The sequence below is a fragment of the Rattus norvegicus genome, chromosome 14 (genome assembly GCF_036323735.1).
Source record: "Rattus norvegicus strain BN/NHsdMcwi chromosome 14, GRCr8, whole genome shotgun sequence".
Taxonomy (NCBI): domain Eukaryota; kingdom Metazoa; phylum Chordata; class Mammalia; order Rodentia; family Muridae; genus Rattus; species Rattus norvegicus.
Genome location: NC_086032.1, coordinates 2,418,835 through 2,446,640, shown reverse-complemented (window position 1 = coordinate 2,446,640; position 27,806 = coordinate 2,418,835). Strand labels below are relative to the sequence as shown.

The 27,806-nt window shown below is 45.1% G+C and overlaps 1 protein-coding gene and 1 long non-coding RNA gene across 15 annotated transcripts in view; one reads left to right on the top strand and one right to left on the bottom strand.

Moving 5' to 3' along the window:
- The window catches only part of LOC108352691 (uncharacterized), a 56,321-nt gene extending 52,566 nt beyond the window's left edge, over positions 1-3,755 (bottom strand). Inside the window, exon 1 of one of the 2 annotated variants that reach the window (XR_010057654.1) lies at positions 3,634-3,755. This is a non-coding gene — a long non-coding RNA (uncharacterized LOC108352691). Of the gene's footprint in view, positions 1-3,551 lie in introns of both variants that reach the window. The other variant, XR_010057655.1, reaches the window with a different exon arrangement.
- The window catches only part of Btbd8 (BTB domain containing 8), a 73,022-nt gene that overhangs the window by 36,474 nt on the left and 8,742 nt on the right, over positions 1-27,806 (top strand). For 4 of the 13 annotated variants that reach the window (XM_039092625.2, XM_039092627.2, XM_039092623.2 and 1 more), the window contains exons 6-16: positions 5,857-5,937; positions 6,554-6,650; positions 12,110-12,198; positions 14,612-14,714; positions 18,784-18,966; positions 19,821-19,958; positions 20,800-20,929; positions 23,023-23,084; positions 25,857-26,526; positions 27,045-27,135; positions 27,468-27,673. In XM_039092625.2, coding sequence (XP_038948553.1) covers positions 5,857-5,937; positions 6,554-6,650; positions 12,110-12,198; positions 14,612-14,714; positions 18,784-18,966; positions 19,821-19,958; positions 20,800-20,929; positions 23,023-23,084; positions 25,857-26,526; positions 27,045-27,135; positions 27,468-27,673 — 1,850 coding nt within the window. Of the gene's footprint in view, positions 1-5,856; positions 5,938-6,553; positions 6,651-12,109; positions 12,199-14,611; positions 14,715-18,783; positions 18,967-19,820; positions 19,959-20,044; positions 20,063-20,799; positions 20,930-23,022; positions 23,085-25,856; positions 26,527-27,044; positions 27,136-27,467; positions 27,674-27,806 lie in introns of those variants that run through there. The other 9 variants (XM_006250597.5, XM_063272796.1, XM_039092624.2 and 6 more) reach the window with 8 other exon arrangements.

The following is a 27,806-nucleotide window of genomic DNA, read 5'->3' as shown; positions in this document are numbered from 1 at the left end:
GGTATTTACATCATAGTTTACAACTAACAAAATTATAACTAAATAGCAAAATTTTAACAAAGTTATAAAGTAGCATCAAAAATATATTCATGGTGTTGGTCACTGCAACATGAGGAACTATATTGAAAGGGTTGCAGCATTTTGAAGGTTGAGACCCACTGCCTTAGACTATAAGCCTCTAAGTCTAGAATCAGGCCTGCTTATTAATAATATGCATGAATTGACAGAGAAATGAACACATAGATGGGAGAATGAAGCCCTCTCTTCCTATCACCCATGCACAGGAACTTGAAACTTTAAAAAGCAGAGTTCAGATGGTAGGGTGTGGTTAGTCTGACCTTAGACCTTTCCTTTTAACTGAGTACACTAATATTCTCATGTTCTACAAGTGTTTATCTGGTTACATTTTAGCTGGAATAAATAGTGCTTTAAATCTTCTCACTTAAGCTGGGCTATTTTTCTAACTTGTTTTCTAGGTGGAATCAATAGTAGTGGACAAGGAGACACAGTCTGCAGTGCACACTCACAGCACTGCTGTGTGAGGGATACAGGAGACACAACCCTCAGTGCACACTCACAGCACTGCTGTGTGAGGGATACAGGAGACACAGCCTACAGTGCACACTCACAGCATTGCTGTGTGAGGGATACAGGAGACACAGCCTACAGTGCACACTCACAGCACTGCTGTGTGAGGGATACAGGAGACACAGCCTACAGTGCACACTCACAGCACTGCTGTGTGAGGACACAGGAGACACAGCCCTCAGTGCATACAGCACTGCTGTGTGAGGGGTGCAGGAGACACAGCCCTCAGTGCATACAGCACTGCTATGTGAGGGATACAGGAGACACAGCCTGCAGTGCATACAGCACTGCTGTGTGAGGGATACAGGAGACACAGCCCTCAGTACATACAGCATTGCTGTGTGAGGGACACAGGAGACACAGCCCTCAGTGCACACTCACAGCACTGCTGTGTGAGGGGTGCAGGAGACACAGTCCTCAATGCACACTCACATCACTGCTGTGTGAGGGATACAGGAGACACAACCCTCAGTGCATACAGCACTGCTGTGTGAGGGGTGCAGGAGACACAGCCTGCAGTGCACACTCACAGCACTGACAGGTTTAGAAAATAAGAAAGTTCATTTATGTTGGAACAGCTTTGAAGAGAGCTGGAGGTGTGTGATAAAGAACTGTATAAAAAGCCAAGGAATCTGTACTCTGTAGGCTTTTGGAACTCTGTGTGTGGGACACTATAAAAGATTTGCTATGTTTTGAAAAATCCTTGTAATTTCAGCGTAGGAAATGGAATGCAAGTGGACTTCAGGCAGGAAATGGGATAAGAAGACACTCATTCTGTGTGTGGGAGAAAGTAAAAAACTAAACAGGGCGTTGAGGGGAATACTTGTGTCAGAACTGAGACATTCTGCAAGTTGCCAATGGCAGGATATAGTGTGGGAAAGGGTTAAGATCACCCTCAAGGTCCGTCTCAATTACTTGTATTTTTCTATGAAGAGACACTACAGTTACAGTTGTAGAGGGTGAATCTATGACTGTTGTGGTGGGGAGCATGGTGGCTGGCAGGCACAGTGCTGGAGCAATAGCTTGATCCACAAGCAGGAAGCACGGGGAGAAAGAGAGAGAGAGGAGAGAGAAGGCTGGGCCTAGGCATGTGAAATCTCAAAGCCCACACAAAGTAATATTTCTCCAACAAAACCATACCTCCTCATTTTCCCTAAACACTCCACCAGCTGGGAACCAAACATTCAAATACCTGAGCCTAAGGGCCATTCTCTTTCTGTTCACTGCAGGCCTCAATTTGGCATCTAGATGAATAGCAGTGAGAGGCTTTATTGGTAGGGAATGACTTTTAGAGTGAAGAAACTGTATTCAAACCATAGCAGAGGTCATCACTTCAGAACCAGCAAGTCATGCACTTAATACAAATGTAAATCCTGAAGACGTGTTTCTGTTCCTTCACCTCTGTCAGGACACCAACCAAGCTAGAGCCTCTGCTAAGTTGAGATTGAGAGATTTCCATGGCAAAGGCCCTTCTACTTAACAACGGTGTCCATTTTAAGTAAAATAAAGGCTATTTATCAGAAATGCTGAGGTGAGATTGAGTGTGTGACAGCCACCTCTCAAGTCCCCCCTAACTCAAGAAGTCTAGACGAAGATGCAGAAAAATCCTTTGACAAAAATCAAACATCCTTTTATGACAAGTCCTGGATAGACTACGGATACAAGAGTTTCATGTTCAGTGTAATGCTTGAAGCCTTAGCGAGAACAAGGAGACAGCTGGAGGAGATGACAGGATAAAAGTGGAGAAGCGAAAGTATCTTATTTACAGACAATGTGATATTTTACATAAATGACTCTAAAGACTCCATGAGGAACTTCTACAGCTGACGAATACTTTCAGCAGTGCACTGGAATATCTCACTGAAATCAGTAGCCTTCCTATATACATGCGACAGTCTGAGAAAGAATCCGGGGAAACAATAATTTTTACAATAGCCTAAAAAACATCGCATGGTAACTCTAACCAAGCAAGTGAAAGACATGTATCATACAAAGTTTAAGGCACTGAAGAAAGCACTTAAAGAAAATACTAAACTATGGATCTTCGTGCATTGCTAGGATTAATTCAGTTTTAAAAAGAAAATCCATGCTATTAAAAGCAACCTATAGATTCGACAGTCTCCATAAAAGTCCCAGCACAATTTTTCACAGATATTGAGAAGATAATTAACTTTATATAGAAACACGCACCCACAGGTTATCTGGAATAATCCGGAGAAATAAAAGCACCTCTGAGATTTCACAATCCCCAACTTCAAGTTGTCCTATAGAACTGTACTAATAAAAATAGCACAGTATTGGTTTCAAATACCATATTGATCAGTGTGATTAGAATAGAAGGCCTGGGCCTCATAGCACACTGGAGAAAAGACAGCATCTTCAACAAATAGCGCTGATGACTGGATGGCTGCTTGTGAAAGAAATCAAGGAGATCCGTATTTATCCTATTTAAGAATGTGAGAAGATCCGTATTTATCCTATTTAAGAATGAGAGGAGATCCGTATTTATCCTGTTTAGAGCCAACTCCAAATGGATCAGACCAGATGCCCTGAATCTCACAGTAGAGTGGAGGGAGCAGGCTTGACCTCAGCCCAGGAAAGGGCTGTCTGAACACGATCCCAGACAGAGCACAGGCACTGAGACCGAAGGAGGCAACCTTATAGCTGGGAAGGGATCTTTACCAGTTACACATCTGACAAAGTATATAGAATATACAAAGAAAAAACCAAAAAACCTGAATACCAAGAAAACAACCCAATTTTAAAATGGAGTATAAAGCTAAAGAGAGCTCTTTCCCACAAATGGTGGAGAAATACTTTTAAAATGTTGAACATCCTTACCCACCAGGGAAACAAACTAAAACCACACTGAGATTTCATTTCACCTCACTCAGGATGGCCAAGGTTAACAGAACAAATGACAGCTCATGCTGGTAAGGATTCGGGGTAAAGGGAACACTTACCCATTGCTGGTGGGAGTGCAAACTTGTCAACCAATATGGGAATCAGTGTGGCGTTTCCTCAGAAAGCTGAAAATAAACCTACCAGAGGATCCAGCTGTACAGTTCTTGGGCATCTCCCGAAAAGGCTGCATCTTACACAGAGACAGGGGCTCATCCATGCTCACTGTTGATCCACTCATAATTGCCAGAACCTGAGACAGCCTGGGTCTGTCAGCTAATGAGTAGATAACGAAACACAGCACACTATGGGATTGGACTCAGCTGGTCAAATGAAGTTCAATGGTAGATGAGCAGAGCTAGAAACAATCATCTTGAGTGATGGAACACAGACCCAGAAAGACAAACATTGTATGTATTCTCTCATATGTGGATGTTAGCATTTATGCTTTAGATGTGTGTGCTGCTTCACTTAGAGTTCCCACAGAAGTTAGGTGGGACCAGGGGACCAGGTGGAATAGGGGGGTGGAGAGGGCATAGAATATGGGGTTATAAATAGAGGATAGAATGGACAGGTGGGTAAAAGGATCAGGGATAGGAAGACGGGTGCATGCAGAATATGGGGAGGGGTAGCTAATACCAAAGGCTTTTTAAAAAGCCAAATGAAAACCTACTATTGCATGCACACATGTGCGTGCGCACACACACACACACACACACACACACACACACACACACACACACACGAGACAGATCTTTAAAAGACTTTGGCATACGATGAGGAAGACAGTGGTATCCCAGCTAAATGCCATATGATGCCAAACAAAAGTCCCAGTACTGTGAATGGGTCACATGTTTCTGAGTCTTTCCCAAAAGGAATCCCTTAGGCCTTCCCTAGACACTAAAGGGTATTATCAGTATTACGGGCTTCCCTCCAAAACCTGACAGGAAGGCCTACTGCTGAGGACACTTCATACTTACAGCGCACACCATGGCCAAGCGGAGCTCGTACTCTACTGGAGCTTCATCTCCACAGCCTAGCTTCCAGAGAGAAGATGCTGTGCCTACAACTAAAGGAGACAGTTAATCTCCAGGCACAGCCACTTACCAACCCTCACAGCTATAATAGTGACCTGCCTGAAAGACATCCACAGTGCAGTGGTGGGGTGAATGTTAGTGAGTAGCCAACCACTTTAAAGTTTGAGGTCCACTCCGTGAGGTGGAACAGGTACTGGTGTTGTCAGTGAACCTGAGACTAGTAGGTTATGGGTCCGAAAAGACAAAACTGACCCAGCAGTGAAATGGCTCCTGTGACCTACTGCGATGCCCGTGTATCGGTGCACTGCTCAGCCCTCATCAGAGAGAGAGCACAACTGGAAAACATGCAGAAAGTGGGACTTTGGGGTGCTCAGTCCTGGTGGGACACCTTCATCCCACCTCACCCTCAAGGCTCAGAGATCTATGCTGAGTAGGAGGCGGAAAGACTGTAAGAGGCAGAGCTGTGCGTGATCTTGAGGAGACCTCCGTCTCCACACACCACAGACTGGATCCACTCACAGGCTCACAGAGACTGTAGCACCTGCCCAAGCCACACAAGACCCCATCATGAAGGAGTGAGCTGGGCATCAAGTCCCACCCCACCCAAGAAGCTGTTCACAGGGGACAGCTGCTGGAGAAAGTATAATCAGTTTTCTCCAGTGGAGCGACAGTGTGTTCACCGCACTCCAGGGCCGGTGCACGCTCAGGGACAGTTGGACAACACCGACACTCCAGGGTTTTAGTGGCCTTTTCCTTTTGTGATTTTTGTTGTTTTAAGAGAAAAAGAACATAAAATTGGGGAAGATCTGGGATGCCCTGGGGGATGGGACAGAATATGATAAAAATAAAAATATAATATACAAAATTCTCACAGAGTGAGAAAAAATTCAAACACAAAACATTCTAAACTTATATAAAAATCCATAGGTTCTACGGATATTTTTGTTGTTTTTAATTTTCTAGATTTCATTACACACACACACCACACAGACTAACCATTGAGCCACCTCTCCAGCCCTTGTCTTTTTTTTTTTTTTTTTTTTTTTTTGACTCAGCGTTTCACTCTGTAGCCCTGGCTGATTAGAAATTTGCCTCATAGACAAAGCTTTTGAACTCAAGAGATCCTCCCGCCCCTTCTTTCCAAATGCTGTGTTTAAGGGTGTGCACTACCATACCCAGTCTGGCTGGTATTTTAAGTTCGTGATATACTTACATGTTATTTGAAGACTAGAGGTTAGCACTTCAAGTTGGTGGGGAAGAGAATGTGCCATTGATGTTAATTAAACCTGAACTGTCTCTGTGTGATCTGAAAGTTACTCCCTTCTTGCAGTATAACCCATGTGGAAATGAGTGTTATGATGCACTTTATATATGGAGGGACTTTGGATTTTCCAGAAAAGGCTAATGTTGGGTATGTATTACTTTTGGGTAAGTTTAAACATAAAAATTGTGTGTGTTCTGCTTTATTAAATGATTTTGCCAAGAGTCAATGAGATAGAAACTTCACTTTCACTGTCTGTTTTGCTGTATTTTGATTGTATTTGGGGAATGTATAGGACAGTACGTATGAGGCAGCAGAAATGGCTGTGGTCACGAGGACTTGCTGCTCGTGCACAGGACTCTAGGTCAGTTCTCAGCACACACACGGAAGCTCATCTGTAACCCCAGTTCCGAGAGGTGCCCCCTCTGACCTCCAAGGGCATTGCATGCATGTGGTGCACAGACACTCCTCACAAACCGTAAACTCTAAAGAGAGCACACACAGCCTTTACAGCCCTGTCCTTTGTTCTGTAAGCGCTGAGACGTGGGGGAGGGGCAGCTCCACGCCCGCCCTCCCTCTGGCTCTCCCGCCCTCCTCACCACAGAACAGAGGCTGTGTCGGTGCTGATGGCTGTGACCTGAGAATGCAGAGCAAGTTAGAGTAATAACTCAGATTCTCCTTTTCTGGACATATTACCAAGAAATTATGGTGTATTATTCTCTGATTTTACATTTGAGAATTATCAGTTAATATCTGTTTATTTTAGTCAGATACTGAACGTGGCTGATATGTATGGACTGGAAGGATTAAGAGAAGTAGCAATCTATGTTTTAAGAAGAGATTACTGTAATTTCTTTCAGAAGGTAATTGTTAATTCTAACAAATGACCAGTTAATATGTGTTAGATTTTGAACTTTTAATGCAGTCATGTTTAAAAATGTCACAATTTAGCTAATAAGGACTCTCGCTAAAAAATAACACAAGAAATGCCTATAAAACCAGAAAATAAAAGTAATGATTTTAAGAAAAGTCAAATTGATATGGGGACTTGTTGACAGTATATAAAAATCTTGTATAATTCAAAGATAGAGTACACAGCTAGGCCTCCTGTTGAATTTGGCAGCAGGAGAAAGGAAACCTGTTAGCAGCTCCATTTTTCCAAGGCCCACAAAGGATTTGTCAGCTCCTCCCCTTCCCTCTGCCGCGTCTGAGCACAGCCCCTGTCTGATGGAGTTTGAGCATGTTTTGATTTGCACAAATTTACTATCTAAAGAACGAGCCTTTGTGCATTAGCCTTGATTTGCCATTCTTTAATACACTTTGAATGTAAGTTAATTCACGTATTTATGCTTTTCTTATTCTGCAGATTTTCTATAGTTCACTGAGCACATATTTACTTAGCAATGAGCAAACACCCCTAAAAGAATTGCTTATACAGTGTTTGTTATTAGGTTCTTGATGCAATGTTACCCACTGTTTGACTTGTAATGTGGCCATTTGGATAACGTTTACGTGTTTTTACATTGGGTAGGACCTTCTCTGAGCCTGAATTAGAGTAACGTAAGGACAGCTCCCTACTCTCTCAGTCCCCACTTAAGCATATAAGGAGCTCATAGCCATGCAGGCCCCTTCCACAGGAATCAGACCCAGAGAACAGAAGAGTGGAGATTGGGCCATGCTCTACTCCATTCCAGGTTTCCCGGCCACAGGCTTAATCTGAGAGGAGGGAAAGGCTTGGCTCAGATATTTCAGAAGTATTAAAGTAGCACTCTACTAGGAAAAAAGATTTGACAGATGTGGTTAAAAGTAATAGTTGGGAAAAATGTTTTGTGTTAGTATCCAGTCTCAGCTGAGATTCTTTAAGAAACTGACTACACCTGTCTACATTGTAAGTCTCTTCTATGAGTTATCCTCACACACACGTGCCCTACTTTTAATGTGTCATGCATGTTGAGTTGAATGCTGCTCCTTGTATTGCATGATCAGTGACCCACTCGGTGTTTGGTTAATTGGGCAGATCATTTGCCAACGCTTGAATGGGTTTGATGGCTGCACAGCCTGCACCACACGTGATGGAAGGTCCCAGCCGCCACAGAGACCCACATGATCAGCACTTCCCAGTTCTAGTGTGTGTGTGTGGGGGGGGGGCAGTATTTCTATTAAGACACTGGAAACACCTCCGTGTTTGGCATGTCTTCTGTGGGACATGCTTACTACATTTACTGTACACTGGATTGTTGTGATAGTGAGTATTTGAGATGATTCCTGCTCCTGTTGAGCTGATTCTCAAACATTACTGCTTTGTAGACTTTAAATTTTCATAAATGAAGCTTGGAATATTGTACCATAAGTAAAAAAAAGTTTTAGTCTTCATTTATTCATCACAGTGACTGGCCTTTACAGGCAAAACACATACACATACACACACACATACACACACGTGCACATGCACACGCATACACGCAGAAATGAATAAGCCCAGGCAGTGGTAGTGCCATGACTTTAATCCCAGCAATCAGGAGGCAGAGGCAGGCGGATATGTGGGTTCAAAGCCAGTCTAACCTACAAAGTGAGTTCCAGGATAGCCAGTGCGACACAGGGAAACCCTGTCTTGAAAATAAATAAGTAAGTAAATAACGTTTAAAAAGAAAAGCATTAATAAGCAAAGTAAAATATGTGCATTCAGTTGTTTATTTTATTAGTTTTTGAGACAGGGTCTCATGTATCCTGGACTGGCCTCAAGCTCACTATGAAGCTGAGGAACCTCCTGTTCTCGCCTCAGTGCTGGAGTCATGGCGTTCACCAGCATGCCCGTCTCATACAGCGCGAGGCTCGAACCCCAGCCTTGTGCATTTTACACAAGCTCTCTACCAGCCGAGCTATGCCCCAGCCCACATTAGGGTCTTAAATACTAACGGTAATGATAGTAATAATGCTACCTTCCTAACAATTGAACAAACAAGTTAGCAGTAGTTCTTAATTTTAAAGTTTGAAATTACTGACCTGATTAGAAGGAAACATTTTAAAAAGTTTCGATCTGCTCTTAGAGCAGAGAGTATTTAAAAGTAGACTTCAGTGATAGATCACTGATCATCTTTAATATCTATAAACTCGAAGCTGCAACTAGCAGATGAGTGCTGGTTTCTCGGGTTGTTAGGCATAAGAGAGGGCACAGTGACCACCTAACTCCGTCTCTCCTTGGACAAATTATTGGAAGTACGGAAGTGCCAAACGGCTGTCTCTCATCGAGGGGAGTCCACGGTGCTGCCATGGCTGCCTGTCTGGGACGGGGCAGCAAAGGACCAGGGGAGGACCACCTGTCATGAAGAGCAGGCAGCTGTGGTGCAGAGGGGGCTTACCCTGTAAGAGCCCGGAAGAGCCATGGTGATGGGGCAGGGTGTGCAGGCCAGAGGAGCCTGGTGGCCTTGGTGTGTGTGTGTGTGTGTGTCTGTGTCTGTGTCTGTGTCTGTGTCTGTGTCTGTGTCTGTGTCTATATGTCTGTGTGTGTGTCTATATGTCTGTGTGTGTCAGTGTGCACATGTCTATGTGTGTATGTCTGTGTTTCTATGTGTGTCTACATGTGTCTGTGTGTGTCAGTGTGCACATGTCTGTGTGTGTATGTCTGTGTCTCTATGTGTGTCTACATGTGTCTGTGTGTGTCTGTGTCTATATGTCTGTGTGTGTCAGTGTGCACATGTCTGTGTGTGTATGTCTGTGTCTCTATGTGTGTGTACATGTGTCTCTGTGTGTCTACATGTGTCTGTGTGTGTCAGTGTGCACATGTCTGTGTGTGTATGTCTGTGTCTCTATGTGTGTCTACATGTGTCTGTGTGTGTCTGTGTCTATATGTCTGTGTGTGTCAGTGTGCACATGTCTGTGTGTGTATGTCTGTGTCTCTATGTGTGTGTACATGTGTCTCTGTGTGTCTATATGTCTGTGTGTGTCAGTGTGCACACTGTGTGTGTATATGTGTGTCTGTGTCTATGTGTCCATGTGTCTGTATATGTGCATGTCTGTGTGTATATGTGTGTGTGCACATATCTTGTGTGTCTATATGTGTATGTCTATATGTGTCTCTGTGTGTGTCTGTTTATGTATCTGTGTGTTTATGTGTGTATATGTTGTGTGTCTCTGTATGTGCCTGTGTGTCTGAGTGTGTTTTTCTTCCATAATTTATTTTATTGACATAACATCCCAACCGCATACCCCTCCCTCCTCTCTTCCTAGTCCCACCCTTACAAATCCCTAACCCGTTATCCATTCCCTTTCTCGTCAGAGAAGTCAGAGCCACCCGCTAGCTTGCGTACCACCCTACCCTGGGACATCTAGTCCCAGCAGGACTAAGCACCTTCTCTCCCACTGAGGCCCAACCAGGCAGTCCAGGTAGGGAAGGGGATCCAGTGGCAGCAGCAGAGTCAGAGACATCCATGTTCCACTTGTTAGGGAACCCACGTGAGGACCAAGCTGCACGTCTCCTTCAGATGTGTGGGGGACCTAGGTCCAGCCGCATTGCGCTCTTTGGTTGGGGGTTCAGTCTCTCTGAGCCCCCGTGGGCCCAGGTTAGTTGACTCTAGGTTTTCCTGTAGTATCCTTGACCCTCTGGCTCACTCAGTTCTCTCCCTCACCTTCCACCAGACTCCCCTGAGCTCCACCTGATTGGCTGTGGTCTCTGCTGTTTCCACCTGTTGCTGGATGCGACCTCTCAGGAGACAGTCATGCTGGGCTCCTATCTGCAAGCATAGCAGCGTCATTAATAGCTGACGTCAGGGTGGCTCTCCCAGGGGGTGGCTCTCCCAGGGGACAGTCAGTGGCTGGCTGTTCCCTCAGTGTCTGCTCCATCTTTATTCCTGCTCATCCGGTAGGCATCAGATTGGGGCTGAAGGTTTTGTGGGTGCGTTGATGTCCCCCTCCCTCCTCTGAGCTACAGGAGGTGGTTGTATTAATAGGATTTAGGGACCCTTGATGTAATTGTGGTTTGGCGTGTCACAGTTAGTGTACTCCTAACAAGCTAGATGCCCCATTTGCCAAGGTAAGGGGGTACAGGAAGAGTACCCTGGTTCAGGGTTTCTGAGGAAGGCTGAGTGGACGCGTTGGTCTGTGTGCAGCAGTCCTTCTGTTAACTCTGCCAGAGTATAGCCTCAGAGTACAACCCGCGCTGAGCCCAGACTGTCAGTTTGGGGCACAGTTAGGGCATGCAGTTTGGGGTTTGGAGTTTGGTGGTTGGAATCAGGCCTTACACGGTTGCTTTGTACTGACACTCAGTGGTTATCTGCAGGGTTCCTCTGTCCGGTTTTCAGTGCTGAATGTGACATTCGTTGCATGGAAGTGCTACAGTTAGTTCACTTACTGTTGTCCCCAAAGTGTGACTAAAGCCTCTTTAAACACCGATGCACAGGTTTTTGCCTGGAAAGTTTTGTTTGTTTTATTTTTTTAAGAAAAAAATTAGACACTAACTAGAAAATGGCTGCAAGTATATTTCTGGAACTAGTTAATTCCAGACAGAGAATTAAGTGTAGGAAGTAGATATTTCAAAATGTGTCGTATAAACTAGCAGTAGTGTTTATCTTGATTTAAAAAGGCAAACAACCTAACAACAGCCTGGTAGCGGCCGCCCACCACAGAGCACACAGGGCGGGACTGAGGCCTGGCACATACACAGCAGAAGGCTGCCTGGGCTGACCGCCATTGGAGAGGTGTGCCTGATCCTGCAGAGACTTGATGCCCCAGGGTGGGGGATGTGGGGGTGGAACACCCTCAGAAGCCAAGGGGAGGGGGAGCATGACGGGGCAACATTTGTGATGTAAATAAATAAAAATAATTAATTAACAAATTAAACCCATCTTCCTTCTGCCCACTGCTCCCACCTTTTCCCTCACCGTGGTCCTCTTCTCCACACCACACTATCCCTGTCAGCTTTTATGCTGTGTATATCCCACTGTGTTGTTTCTTGTCCCTTGCTGCCCTCCCCCGGACCCCTTCATCTTTTTTTCATAGCCCCCTTTCTGTGGTGTCCTACAGAAACACAGGTGCACACACAGGTGTATGTGAACTTTAAGTTATATTTACGTGTGAGAGGAAGCAGTAATACTTATCTAAGTTATATCTATATGTGAGAGGAAGCATAATACTTATTTTTCTGAATCTGGTTTGTTTAATTTTACATCATGATCTCCAAAAAGTAAAATTTCAGGTTCATTAAATTTTGAATTGTATGGATTTGTTTTATAGTTTAGATATATAAATCAGCTTTTCTTTATGAACCAAATATTTCCAGCCTCTATAAATTAAAAAGATTAAATATGATATTTTCTATCAATTTTAGCCTGTTCCCAGAACGTGGGCATCTATTCTAGAATGCTTAGTCATTGCTCATTCGGTCGGAGTGGAAAGCCTTTTTGCTGACTGCATGAAGTAAGTTACCTTCTGTACTGCTATTAGTGTGTGTCTTTATACATAGTGCACATGTTTATATAATACATACATGAAATAAGTCACCTTCTGTACTGCTATTAGTGTGTGTCCTTTATACATAGTGCACATGTTTATATAATACATACATGAAGTAAGTCACCTTCTGTACTGCTATTAGTGTGTGTCCTTTATACATAGTGCACACATTTATATAATGTATACTCTTACCCTCCAACATTTGTGGGCAATTTTAACCTTGGTATGTGTTTTCAGTGAAGTTCAGGGTGTTAGTTCTTAACTAGTTGTACCAATTGAGAAGGTGTGTGGATCTAGATGTCACTTAAAATATGTGGGGTCGGTCTCAGCAGTGCAGCTTTAAGTGCCTGTTTCTGTGGATGAGCAGTGCATGCAGGTGTGCATGCAGGTGTGCGTGCAGGTGTGGGTGCAGGTATGGGTGCAGGTGTCGGTGCAGGTGTGGGTGCTGGTGCGGGTGTGGGTGCTAGTGTGGGTGTGGGTGCAGGTGCAGGTGCTGGTGCGGGTGCTGGTGTGGGTGCTGGTGCGGGTGTGGGTGCGGGTGTGGGTGCTGGTGTGGGTGAGGGTGTGGGTGCCGGTGCTGGTGTGGGTGCTGGTGTGGGTGAGGGTGTGGGTGCCGGTGCTGGTGTGGGTGCGGGTGTGGGTGCTGGTGTGGGTGCTGGTGTGGGTGCGGGTGCTGGGGTGGGTGCTGGGGTGGGTGCTGGTGTGGGTGCGGGTGCTGGTGTGGGTGCGGGTGCTGGTGTGGGTGCGGGTGCTGGTGCTGGTGTGGGTGCTGGTGTGGGTGTGGGTGCGGGTGCTGGTGTGGGTGCTGGTGTGGGTGTGGGTGCTGGTGTGGGTGCTGGTGTGGGTGCTGGTGTGGGTGCGGGTGCGGGTGCGGGTGCAGGTGCTGGTGCGGGTGCTGGTGTGGGTTTGGGCGCGGGTGCTGGTGTGGGTGCTGGTATGGGTGCGGGTGCTGGTGTGGGTGCTGGTGCTGGTGTGGGTGCTGGTATGGGTGCTGGTATGGGTGCAGGTGTGGGTGCTGGTGCGGGTGCGGGTGCGGGTGCTGGTGCGGGTGCTGGTGTGGGTGCTGGTGCTGGTGTGGGTGCTGGTGTGGGTGTGGGTGCGGGTGCTGGTGTGGGTGCTGGTGTGGGTGTGGGTGCTGGTGTGGGTGCTGGTGTGGGTGCTGGTGTGGGTGCGGGTGCGGGTGCGGGTGCAGGTGCTGGTGCGGGTGCTGGTGTGGGTTTGGGCGCGGGTGCTGGTGTGGGTGCTGGTATGGGTGCGGGTGCTGGTGTGGGTGCTGGTGCTGGTGTGGGTGCTGGTATGGGTGCAGGTGTGGGTGCTGGTGCGGGTGCGGGTGCGGGTGCTGGTGCGGGTGCTGGTGTGGGTGCTGGTGCTGGTGTGGGTGCTGGTGTGGGTGTGGGTGCGGGTGCTGGTGTGGGTGTGAGTGCTGGTGTGGGTGCTGGTGTGGGTGCTGGCGTGGGTGCTGGTGCTGGCGTGGGTGCTGGTGCTGGTGTGGGTGCTGGTATGGGTGCAGGTGTGGGTGTGGGTGCTGGTGCTGGTGTGGGTGCTGGTGTGGGTGCTGTTGTAGGTGTGGGTGCTGGAGTGGGTGTGGGTGCGGGTGTGGGTGCTGGTGTGGGTGTGGGTGCTGGTGTGGGTGCTATTGTAGGTGTGGGTGCTGGTGCGGGTGTGGGTGCTGGTGCGGGTGTGGGTGCTGGTGCGGGTGTGGGTGCTGGTGCGGGTGTGGGTGCTGGTGCGGGTGTGGGTGCTGGTGCAGGTATGGGTGCTGGTGCAGGTGTGGGGGCGCTGGGATCCTTGTAGGCATCATGGCCAGCAAGGAAGCAAACCTTGAGAAGGTGAGAATGAAAACTCAGTTAGGCCTGACTGCATCAAACTGTGGGATCTGGCCGCAGGTGGTTTGCTGTCATAAACACAGTACTGTGGGGAAACTCCAGTTCTTGGTGCACACTAAAGTTTAAGGTGTGGCTACTTAGAAACTCCTTCACAAAGTACATGTGATAAGGATGGGCTCTATTACCTGGGAGCTAGGGAAGGAGGAAGGAGAGTGTCTGTGATTTGGGTGAGGTCTGGCTCTAGATATAGCAAAGGGAACCAGGTCATTAATAACATTCACTCCCAGATTTCTGGATGGAGACATTTTATTTCTTCCATTGAGGAGATACCCCTGCATGATTAACATTCCTAGTTTCTCCAGTGTTTACCTGTGAGCATGGTGACCTCATGCCCTCTGCATTTCTGAAAAGGAATATAATTGTCTGTCTTAGAGCCCATAAAACTAACTGAGGATCAGCCACAATATGTAGTACTGTTTATATGATTGAAAGCAAAGATACTGACTTTAAAAATTTTAATTTCTCTAACTTGGATTATTTTATTTTAACAGCTGCATTATAAGCCATTTTGCAAGGTTTTGGTCGGAAAGAAGCTTTGCAAATGTTCCTCCTGAGATTCAGAAAACGTGTCTCAGTATGCAGATTCAGTCCTTAGTGAGTATGGTCTGAATGCTGTGCTAATGTGCCCATCAGAAATATTAGAATGCTATGCTTATGTGCATCAGAACGTTTATGAACGCTGTGCTTATGTGCGATCAGAAAGGTTACTCAGTCTGCAGTACTCACAGTGATCTGAATGCAGAAGTTGAATGTTAATGTTTCTGTAAAGCAAGATGACAGTCACAGTAACTCAGGACCTAATTGGAGATCCCCACCCTAAGCACTTGTTCTTCTGAAGACACTCTCAGTGCTTACCTCACTAGTCTGGGGTTCAGTCAGACAGGCCGACCTCCTATGACATAAGAGCTCCAGAAATGGAGATTGTGCATCGATCGGTTCAGTAGTCCAGGCAAACAATCACCCGGTGATTGAGAACACCACACTGGGCCGTCTCCATGGCACCAATTCCCAAGGTGGTTACATTAGGCCACTTCCTTCATGGAAGAGATACATTTGTATTTATTGCAATAGGAATTCACTCTGGACATGGATTTGCCTCCCTAACTGTTTCTGCTAAAACTGTTGTCCATGAATGTATACTTTATCATCTTGGTATTCTACACAGTACAACAATGACTAAAAAATTCACTCACAGAAATTAAAAACAGCAGCAGGCTCGTGTTTCTGTCACTCATTGAATTAATGACTTTCCCTATTGTCCTGAAACTACTGGTCTGATAGAACACAGCAGACCCTTCAGAAGGTGCAGTACAGTGCCAGCTAGGTGGCAGCCTTCCCAGGCTGAGGCAGTGTCTTCTAAGATCAGTATCTACCTAGATCAGCCTTGCATTTAAGGTGCTGTTTTTCTTGTAGTTGAAATTTCTGTATCCAGAAATGAAGATGGGTAACTGGGAATGGCCCCACATAGAATTGCTCCTGGTGACTGATTAGCAAAAGTTTGCCTCCCTTCAGGGCACCTTTGGACTCAGCTGATGTAGTGATCTTAGCACAGTGTGAGAAACACAGAGCTTGACATTTGTTTTTTTCTTTGAAGGAAAGGGTTAGCATGTTGTATAGTGATGCATGTCATTTTAGGAAGCAACATGACTCACTCTTTTTACTCGGGAATAAAGCACAGTGCACAGTTACATTCAGGGCCATGTTGGCAGGGGAGGGGATTGATCGTACAGCATCCTAACATGTTTGCTGCTTGACTTTGACAAAGTTTACTTCTTGAATTTCCTTCTGTGTCTATTTCCAGGTAGAATTACAACACAATCAGGGTAGGACTGAAACCAACTTAGGGAGGACCCTTCCAGACATCTCTCCATCCCCAAGGGAAGTCAGGGCAGGAACCCAAGGCAGGAGCTGATGCAGAGGTCACAGAGGAGAACTGCTTACTGGCTTGCTCCCCATGACTTGCTCAGCCTGCTTTCTTACAGCACCAGGAAGAACTACCAAACCTTCTCTCTCTCTCTCTCTCTCTCTCTCTCTCTCTCTCTCTCTCTCTCTCCCTCTTTCCCTCTCTCCCTCTCTCCCTCTCTCCCTCTCTCCCTCTCTCCCTCCCTCTCTCTCTCTGTCTCTCTCCCTCCCTCACTTCTCCCCCCACCTTCTCTCTGTCTCTCCCCCCACTTCTCTTTTCTCTCATGTGCTCCTAGCCAGCCCTGTCTCTCTGACTAAACCATGGGTAGCAGCATGAGATTGCTACACAGAAGGCAACTCCAAGTGTAGCTGGGACATGACATGAGGGCCGCTCCTGTCGTCTAAATGCCATGTGTCAGCCAGCCAAGGGCTTCGTCACCTACTATTTGGTACTAGCTCTCCTCATTATTGAGTAGTCACCCTGTTTATGGCAGGAGTTACTCTTGCTGTAATTTGGTTCAGTAGAAGCATTGTTTATTATACTAGTGGTACCTATGAATCTTTGGGTGTTTGTATCAGACATGTACTATTCAGACATCACTTGTTATTTTTGTGAAATTTAGTATAAGACAGGTACTGTGTCTATTTCAGACGAGAGAAGAACAGGCTGGATGTAAATGACAAAGTCAAGCAGGTTTAAAATACATTGCTGCCATTCTAAAGCTATTGGTGTTTAGGGTGATGTCAGCTTTATTTGTATCTAGCAACATCTGCCCGGTGGCATTGCCTGAAGTAAGGTGGACTTCCCAGTCAGGCATTAGGTAGGAAAATGGCCACAGGCCAGTCTGTGGAGACATTTGCTCACTTGGGTTTTCTTCTTTCCAGGTGACTCTAGCTTCTGTCAGGCTGACAAAAACAAAAGCAGAACAACAACAAAGGACAGCTAACCAGGGTGACTAACCAGGGTGACTAACCAGGGCGACTTCTCCTCATAATACCTTACATTCACTTTGGATTTTGAATCGTATTAACCTGAATTGAAATTTTGTGTTGGGTCTAGAAGTGTTAGATTTTTACTATGTACGTGAGGGTATTTAACATTAGCGTTCATCACATATTCAGATCAGTATGGAAGGAGTCTGTACCATCTGTTATCACTTTAGCGTGTCCATATTTTAGTTTCCCAAGAGATTCCAAGCTAAGCTCTCTGCTATACTCAGTTGTATTGCCATGGAGCACCACAGTGTATCTACAGTGAGCAGTGGGGCGCTAAACGCTAGGCTTACCTGCTCACCTGCGTGTAGCGGGCTCCACTGTGATGCCTGCAGTAGAGTCATCAGGTTATTACCTCAGCCTCAGGGAGTGCAGCTGCTCAGGAAGTCAAGTAAGCACAGGAGGAAATGCTAAGTGGACCTTAAACAAAACGAGAGCTAGGATGGTCCAGGCACCAGCTCTTTTTCCAGAGGACCCAGGTTCAGTTCCCAGCACATGCCAGTTCACAGCCATCTGTTGCTCCAGTTCCAGGGGTTCTGATGCCCCCTTCTAGTCTACATGTTGTGATAGAGAGTCATACATATAGGCAAAATAGCCATACACATAAAATAAAAAATACGAAAAAAACATGTGCATGTAGGTGTGAGTATGTATGAGACACACATGTGTTGTGGGCATGTATGCGTGTCTGAGTACATGTGTGTGCGTGCGTGTTGCCTGTGATAACCAGAAGATGGTGCCAGAGCCTTTGGAACTGGAGTTGTAGATATTTATGAACCACCATGTGGGTGCTGAACCAGGCCCTTTGAAGAGGAATAAATGCCCTTAACCACTGGATCTTCTTTCCAGCCTAGCAGAGTCTGCTTATTCTGCTAAGACAATTGAAACATTATGCATTTTAATGAATTAAATTACTGTTAAAAGGAATAAAAATTTTAAGGTTTAATATTTAAGGGTTAAATATAAAATGTCATAAAACTCTATTATATAACCTAAGTGTCTGGTCCTAGTAGAAATCCAGTAATCATAGAGTTTTGTATTGACCCAGTATGACACACATATGTTATGTTCATATTTGAATAATTTTGTTTGTGTTAAGAGCATAAAGGAGGGCTGGGGATTTAGCTCAGTGGTAGAGCGCTTACCTAGGAAGCGTAAGGCCCTGGGTTCGGTCCCCAGCTCCGAAAAAAAAGAACCAAAAAAAAAAAAAAAAGAGCATAAAGGAGCTCTTGCTTTCTTGTTCTTGTTCTATCCTCTTGCTCTATCTACTCCCCTCTCTCTCCATCCCCCCCAAGACCCCTCCCCACGTGCTCATGTCTGGCCTATCCTTCCCTCCTCCCCCCCCCCGCCTTTCTCTGTTTCTACCCTCTCAACTCCCCTCCCCTCCCCATGCCCTGAATAAACTCTATTCTATACTTTTAAAAAAGCATAGAAGAGAGGGATTGGTTCAGAGAGAATGTGGTGTCTGTAAGAATCAGGCGAGACAGTACTGTGGTTAAGTTCTCAGTACTCCAGAGTGGCATGCTGAGTACTCAGCCTTCCATCCATTGCCGAGCTGATATGCTCTAAGAATCAGGAGCTGGCGGCTGAGCTGCTCCTGGGCTCACTGCACTTAGACCTCGCCTGTCAGATGACAGGGTAATAGTTACCCACACTTTTGTTTTTCATAGGAAACATCCCAAGAAATCAAAAGGATTTGGTTTGCTTAGAAAGTTGCTTTATGAGTAGTAATTCCAGCTAATTTTTCCAAGTATTTCTAACATTCTAGAACCATGGGAATGCCGCCTTGCTTCTGATGGAAAGTGATAAGCTAATCACGGGTCTGCCCAGGGTGAAGTGGACAGAAGCAGCCCTGTCGATGGCATCTCAGCTCCAAGGAGAGTGTGTGACGTTCATTGTACAAAACTTCTCCCAGGTCATGGAGAGTGCGAGCTTCACTCTTCTCCTGCAGGTGCTGTGTCTCGACTGTGCTGTGCTGTGCTGTGCTGTGCTGTGCTGTGCTGTGCTGTGCTGTGCTGTGCTGTGCTGTGCTGTGCTGTGCTGTGCTGTGCTGTGGCTGGTCCCAGCTTTATGTTTTGGCTTGAATTGCATAAGCACTTTTAAAGTCAGGTTGCCTCTGATGTAGTTGTTCTGGGTTGAGTAAACCCCACAGCAGATGGCAACAGATTTGGAGCAGTGGTGGACAGGATGCTTTGGCAGGAGGGACGGACAGGCTGAGTGTCCTGGCAAGGCACACTGTACTTGGGCCAACTCTAACCCTCAGTCACCATGGCTATACTTTAGAGGCCCAAGTTGTAAAGATAATGGTTCTTGAAAACCCCATTTTCATACGGAGCCAACTTTCTCTAAAATTAGTCACTAAATAAAGCTGCTGTCTTTATTTCTTGGCTCTATTATTACAGTTGTATTAGCTTTTGAAAACCCTGTGCACACATATGTGTGTGGTGGCCCTCTGGGTGCATGTGTGTATGCATATGTGTGTGCATCTGTGTACATGTGTGTGTGCGTGTGTGTCTGTGTGTGCATGTACATGTTCACACATATGTGCTTGCATGTGTATATGTGTACATGTGTGCACAGGTGTGTGTGTGTGTGTGTGTGTGTGTGTGTGTGTGTGTGTGTGTGTGCATGGAGCGGGGAGTGATTGTGCCCATGCAGTTTTTCAAGCAGATAAGGAAGAGTGGCTACAGTTTCAGGTGATGTTGTGTAGCCGCCATGACGACTGTGCTGTTGTCACACTAGACTCTAACATTTCTTGTGTGTTTTACATGTATTCCATTAAATGTCAAATTCTGTGTTTTGTAGTCACAAGCAATGAGCAGCACAGCTCATCTGTTGGACAAAATTTTTAAAGCAATTGAAGACAGTATCACCGCTGAGAATAGCTGCTCTCTGCTCATGGCTCTGGACACATTACTGAAGTCTGACAGTGCAGAGGAAATGGTACTGAATGCAGCGAAGCTCATTAGGATACTGCAGTATTGGGAATGGTTTAAGCTGTTAAGTTGCACATGCAGTTTCAATACTGCACGGGTCACTGAAGTTAGGTACTGGACACCTTGGGCTTCATATAGCTTCTCATGTATGTTTGGTATATTTACTAATATATTTTTTCAGTTATGTTTGCCTTCAAATTAGCATTTTATAGAAGTTTAGAATTCAGCAGTTTGGCTCCTTAATTCTAAGCCAGCTTGGGACTTAGCAATATTATCTAACACAATGTAACTTTGGCATTTTTCTCTGATAATTACAGTAACATGTATGTATAAAGTGTATATTTTAGTGTCTTTAATCATTAATGACTTTTATTGGTAATTTCTTTTTCTTCAAAATAAATCTTATTTTTAAACTAGATTGAGTAGGAAAAATAAAAATGTAAATATCATTTATTTTTAAATGCAATTAACCAGTGACAATAATTATGAATTATTAGCATTTTATTCTATAAGAATGATAGCATGTTTCATTAAATTTATTATTATTACATAGAGTATTTGACCTTGTAATGTCATAGCTGATCTGAAAAGGCAGAGGAAGGTGTTCATAAAAAACCCACTGGTGTTTTAAAATAAGATGTAGTTTAAAGAGTAGCATTTAGCTTCATGTTCACTATAAAATTCTGTTAATGAGTAAGCCTTCATAAATAGCATGTACTCAGTGATCTTAGAAATGTAACTGATGACATCATTGATGTAGCTTAGGAGTAAGTAGATTCGGGAAGGAATAATGACTGGTTGCTATGGCGATGTGGCTCACCAGCTGCTGATTTGTTGCTGGAACACAGGGCTTTACGTGCAGGATCCAAGCCGTACGTGATAAGCTGTGGACCTTCCTGGTTCAGTCGTTCTATGCTGTCCGTCACACAGAGAGCTGGAAGCTGATGCACATAGATGATCAGCAGAAAATCCAAGCAGGTATGTTGTTCCTCGGGTCTGTGTCCTCCGACGGTGATCTTTGTGAGAGCAGATAGTTGGAAGGCATTCTGGAGGCTGGGTGGTTAGCATTTGTGAGCTTCTGCTCAGCAATGGAGTGCTACCCAAAACTAGCGAGGTATTAGGCAGCTTGGAGAAACCATGTTTCGTGTGCTGTTCTTAGAAAATGAAACTTATTTCCTTTGTATGTAATTATCAATTTCTAATCCTCCTGTATACTAGCTACAGTGTTCCAGCCACAGTTGCCTAAAACATGAATACAGGCATCTGGGTAGGAGCTGAAGCGAAAGGACAGACACTGCAGGCAGACCACCAAGCACACGCTCTCCCTGAAGGTGTATTTTACTAAAGCTTCCTTCCCGTCCTTCTCACAAGAACCTCTCTCTCCTTGCGCTTCTGCCGAGCGTAGATGGCTTTATTTCACAGTTGATTGGTTCAGGGATGCAGTGTGTGCTACTGCGGAGGGTCCCTCAGGAGCCTAACAGTCATCTCTGACATCTCCTAGGAGCCGTTTCAAACATTAGCATTAAACGAAAGATGTATGTCTTGTCAGGAAGTGCGCGTGCTTTAAAACATTGGGATAGAATTCTGAGGGTGTGGAACTAAAATGGCTTCGTGACTATTTTTAGGTTAAAGCAGGTGCCTCAGAAATGACTGCCATGTTCAGCTGCAGCTCTACTTTTCCTTATAAACTAAAAGACGGCGTTTAGTGCTTTAAAACATGGAAGCCGTAACTTACACCTCAGCTCTGTTAAATTCTTAAGCCGTTAGACCTGCTTAATAAAGCCACTAGATGTAATTAGAGAACAGTTTTCAAAGGTACTCCTTTTTTGTGAAATAAAAATCATGGAATCTTTAGAAATTGAACACCTCCCCTGTGACTTTTCTGTACTGGTTTTAGACTCTGGCTTTTCTTTCAAAGTCTATGACTGTGAAGAAGCAAAAGGTCAGCACCATTCGGCAGGCGTCCTTTGATCGTGCTTCTGATTGGCAGCAAAGTTTGTTTTTCTCCTTTTTACAGGAATGCACAACAAAGTTAGATTTCCATGTTCTGTAATCTCTCACAGTGGCCATTAGAAATCTGCATATTTACACATGCTTAAACACCTGGACAAGCTGTCAGTGTGCTACGGGCACTGTTCGAGCTTCTCCTGCTGTTAGGCTGCATCAGGGCAGTTCTCAGAGTGCAAACGGGTTGAACTGTAAGGAATCCTGACTTGTGTGTAATTATTTCCTTGGGTCACCTTTGTTCTAACATCCTGAGGTTCTTACTGAGGTGCTGACTTGAGAATCTTTATTAATTTCTCTGTGTCGTTCGATTGCTGCAATCGATCCTTGCCATCTCTAGGGTTTCTTGCTCTGCCGTACAGTATGCATCTTATGGGACGGAGGTTGTAGGTGTTTGATAGCTGTTTAGTGTGTGTGTGTGTGTGTGTGTGTGTGTGTGTGTGTGTGTACACATTTGAGAACTTACACTTGCAACTAAATTCCTTCTTCAAAGTAAAACTTTGAAAGCTTTAAATCCTGTAAATTTGGACAGTCTGGACTGGACTTTACCCTGAATGACATTATTTCACATACTTTTCTGGTGTCATTCTAGTTCTTGTATTAAAAGGATAAGCACAAGTCTCTCAATAATTCCCGAAAAAACGTAACTTACACAGTGGATGTTTATTTAGCTCCAGTAAGAGTGAGATGACTTGCAGGACTGTTTCCTGCCTTATTTTAAGGGAGAACAATATCTGTTTCTCTTCTCATTCCACAATCCTATAATAAATCTGTAAAACCAGAAAAAATTCTTAATTTCAGCAGAGTATGCTTAGAGTAATTAGATATTTTTCATATTAAGTTTATGTATGAAATATTAATTGTTTTGACATTTAGAAACTAAGTTAAACTTGTTATTGAAAATTCTGGATTTTTGAATGGACGTGTGTGGTTTTGCATTTTCATTATAAGCCTTGAGAACATGAGCTCTTCTTAGCCTGAGAATAAGGTTGAAGGATCTTTATTCTAAAGTGTGATGTAAGAACTTGGTGCTGCTCTGGAGTCAGGCGTTTGTTGTGTGTTTACAGCCGCACTTGACAAGGGTGATGACCGCAGGCTTGGCAGGAAGCCCGTGCTCTCCAGCTCCCAGGTATGTCCAGCGGACAGCTCCAGTGAGAGCCATGCAAACTTGTTGTTTTACATTTCCAAGTTAAGTTTTTATTAATTAAAGCTAATTTTAAGAGGGAGTAACAACTGGGCGTTTAATATATACATTTTAAATGCTGTGAATGTCCCATAGTCATCTGACAAAGGAAATATATGCCTTTTTCATTTCCTTGAAACTCTTTTTGGCAGATAGCATATTGGCGCTGTTCCAATACACGAAGAATTGTTAAGACATCTAGGACTCAACTTGGGCCTGCTTTTAGTTTGCCAATCTTGTCACGAGAGAAGGCTCATTGTTCAGGTTCTCTGTGTAGGGTGAAAAGAAGCAAGTGGTATTAAGAGCACAGTGTGCTGTGTCTTTAAATTCATTTGGTAGACATCCACAGTGTCAAAAGTAGTCAAGTACTTGTAATTGGTACATACAGCAGCCATGTCCTGGGTCTGAGGGTATGGCGTCAGATACATAAAAAGACCGCTAAGTTGTGTTTAAAGTAGAGAAATATTCCAGGTATTGGTGGTTTAACGTTCAATCCCAGCACTTGGGAGGCAGAGGCAGATGGATCTCTGTGATACTGAGGCCAGCCTGATCTACACAGTGAGTTCTAGGACAGCCAAGGCTACATGGAGAAACCCTGTCTCAAAAGCCAAAGGGGACAGGGGACAGGGTAGGGGGTTATGTTTCAAGTCAAGAAAATAAAAACCAGTGAAAAAGGCCATTTGATATTTACATCATGTAGAATTCTGAACACATTCTGAAGAAAAATATTCTCCACTCTACAAACTTACATAATCTAAAGCCAAAATATGATTAAAATTCCACACGATCCCAGCCCCATTAAGCCAAAGCTAGGACAACACTATTAATTCCATTATTACTATACCTTGCTATTGCATAAATTTAGCCTTTATTTATTGTCTTATACACATGTGTGTTAGCTGAGTCGATTTTTTAATATATTGGAAGCCTTCCATATTTATAAGCTAAGCCTTGAACTATATAACTATGTTTTGTTGGACCCCCAGTATGTTATATCAAGTTCTGCCTTACAGCCCCATGCAGCTTTGCCAAAGTGGGGAATTTACGTGTGTTCTAAGATTCTCAGCAGCTTTGAAGCTGTTCTCCCTCTTAGGGAGGTGCTGCCTGCTCTGTGCCCTGGTGTTACCTCCCCCTTTCCCCATCTCAGCTCTTGTTAGGATGTCTCTCCTCCATAGCCTCGTAACCTCGGATGACCAGTGCTCTCCTGACATCTAGAATTCTTTTAAACCTAAGCTGTTCAAGTTGTACACATTGTGTTTCTAGAAGCTTTTGTCATTTTGTTTTAATAAGGATTCACAGAGTTGAAGATTTTTTGGTGAGAATTTTTATAATATCCCTCAGATTACAATTTGGATGACTACATCATGAGCTCAAGTCTCAGATCTGGCCTTTCCAGGCATGTGATCTTGGATAAGCCATCGTGTGCTTTAAGACCCAGTTTCTTATGTAACAAGTGAAGACAGCTGCAGGAGCCATTTCAAAGGGTTGTGTTGTAAGGGTGACGAATGATGGCCCTGAGGAAGGAAGGGCTTCAGAGACCCTCCAGTGTTGTAACTCAGGGTAGCCTGAATATTCCTGGGTTAATTTCTACTGTAATACCACAAATTAAATAAGCATTTAATGCTGTATTTCAGAAATGATGGCGGTAACCAAAGCTTTTATGAAAATGATAAGGTGCTCAAGTTTTGGGTGATCCTAAATCATAACAAGAACTTACAAACTAGGCTATGTCGCCCATGGGAGAGCACCAGCCTAGCATAATGCGAGCTTTGCTGAACTGTTGCTTCTAAACACTTCAACGAAGCCAGTATCATGGTGCGTGCCTTCAGTCCTGTGTGGTGTACCTGGTGAGCTCCAGTCTGCTGTACACAGTGAGCTCCAGTCTGCTGTGCTGTACACAGTGAGCTCCAGTCTGCTGTGCTGTACACAGTGAGCTCCAGTCTGCTGTACACAATGAGCTCCAATCTGCTGTGCTGTACACAGTGAGCTCCAGTCTGCTGTACACAGTGAGCTCCAGTCTGCTGTACACAGTGAGCTCCAGTCTGCTGTGCTGTACACAGTGAGCTCCAGTCTGCTGTACACAGTGAGGTCCAGTCTGCTGTACACAGTGAGCTCCAGTCTGCTGTGCTGTACACAGTGAGGTCCAGTCTGCTGTACACAGTGAGCTCCAGTCTGCTGTGCTGTACACAGTGAGGTCCAGTCTGCTGTACACAGTGAGCTCCAGTCTGCTGTGCTGTACACAGTGAGCTCCAGTCTGCTGTACACAGTGAGCCCCAGTCTGCTGTACACAGTGAGGTCCAGTCTGCTGTACACAGTGAGGTCCAATCTGCTGTACACAGTGAGCTCCAGTCTGCTGTACACAGTGAGCTCCAGTCTGCTGTACACAGTGAGCTCCAGTCTGCTGTACACAGTGAGCTCCAGTCTGCTGTACACAGTGAGCTCCAGTCTGCTGTACACAGTGAGCTCCAGTCTGCTGTACACAGTGAGCTCCAGTCTGCTGTACACAGTGAGCTCCAGTCTGCTGTACACAGTGAGCTCCAGTCTGCTGTACACAGTGAGCTCCAGTCTGCTGTACACAGTGAGCCCCAGGCCAGCTGAAGCTACAGAGTGAATGAAACCCTATCACAAACAAAAGGCCAAACCAAAATGTTCTTAAAACATAAAACATTCTGTGTCAAAGACTCGTTGATTTATAGATTTTCTTTCTTTCTTTCCTAGCAAAGGAGACAAGGCTCTGATGTTATAAAAATAAAACCTTGGACGGGAAATAACAAAAAACTGTGTCGGGCGTCTCCCTCTACTAATGAGAAGATGAGATCTGATGGACTAGGAGCGTCAGGGCATGCATCAGGCACTCACAGAAACAGTGTGAACAAAGTGTCCAAGCATGGCGAGGGCACCAAAGTGTCCAAGGTGACCACAGAGGTGAAAACCGGGGCAACACATGTCCCTGGCAAGCCTAAAACTACAATAAAGCCCCAAACAGAAAACAATGCTCACACAAAGTTAGAAAGTATATCATCCACAGTTGTGGGAAGACCAGCAAGAATGGCAGCGACTGGACGGAAGGACCTGGCACATGGAAAAGGGATCCAGAACCAAGAAGGGGAGACCACAGGGGCCAGGCCCAAGGTTCTCACTGCAAACCTGAACACACAAGCCAGAGCCAAGCCTTTGCAAACAGTGAAAGGGAAAGATAATGGGTGCTCCGCCACTGTGGGGCCCTCCAGTAGATCTGCAAATTCCAGCATGGAACGTTTGGCTTCCACAGGCTCTGTGGATGAGACAAAAGAAAACGGATCAGTAGAAGACAAGTCTTGTGACAAGAAGCCATACGTTAGTGCTTCCCCGGGACAGATGGTGTACAATGGAGTAACGTCAACTGTAGGTGGGTTTTAGCACTCATTTTGTTAACATGGGGGTGTGCTCTACACATGCTAGACAGGCAATCTCCACCAGCCCCTCAGCACTGCAGAAGCTTGTTTGAGACCTTTCCACCAGCCCATGCTAGCCTCAGACCCACTTCATCCCTAAGGACACTCTTGAACTTCTCATCCTGCATCCCTGCCTCCCAGGTGCTAAGACATCAGCTGTACCCCACCATGTGGGGTCTATGTAACGCTCGAGATGAAGCCAGGCAAACACACTACTAAGTAAGCCGCATCCCCATCCCTGAGGCCTTCATCTTCAGTAACTCCTAATACTTCAAAGTTCCTAGATGGTCCTGGCATGACTTTTAAATGCTAAAGTGTGTTTTATATGGATAAGTTCAAGCTGAGAGAGAGTGGCCTCTCCCGTGTCAGCACCGAGAGAGAGTGGCCTCTCCCGTGTCAGCACCGAGAGAGTGTGGCCTCTCCCGTGTCAGCACTGTCTATCTAACCTGTGTATTTACCCAATCTGTTACAGCAGTGAAGTCTCGACCAGTTTCAAGAGTTACCAGTGGAACATCCAGCAAGAAAAGCTTTATTCATGAGCAAGGCCCTTCTGTGACTAGCAGGTGGGACTCTGTTCAGCTCAGCGTTTTACCTGTCTGTCTCTGCAAGCTATTTATATAAGAATTTTTAGCTAACTGTTCTAAAAGATTTTTCTTTGTTTAAATAATATATTTATGAAGTTATATTTTAAACTTTATTTCCTATTTATATAAAATGAAACAATGTAGTAAGAGTTTCTTAGCTATACTTAATGGCATGTGAACTTATGACTTATCATATGTGGTCTTCTCTTTCAAAACTTGGTGTGTGAACATAGGTTTCTCTATTTTCAGAAGAGATATGTTTCTATTTCTTGACAAAACATGTGATCATAGATGGTTGTGCTCATGGACAGGTGTGTAAGCTCACGTTTTTGGAATGTCACTACACTACTAAGTGCAATCATTCTTCTCAGTGTAATAAAGAAAGGGAGAGGGAGCAGCAAAGGACTTAACGATTCAGCACCACAGACAGCGGCCAAGAGAGGAGGGAGCAGCAATGGATATGCAGCAGCTCAGCCTCGGACAAAGAGCGCCCCTCCCACCCTGGCTCAGACCCAAGGTAAAGTTGCAATGGCCTGAAGGCTCGAGGCCAGTGTCAGCTGGACAAGCCAAGCTCCGGCCAGGCTGCCACTGCACATGAGCAAGATAGGACCTTACTCATTACTCATTACCAGTGCAGGTGCCTCAGACTC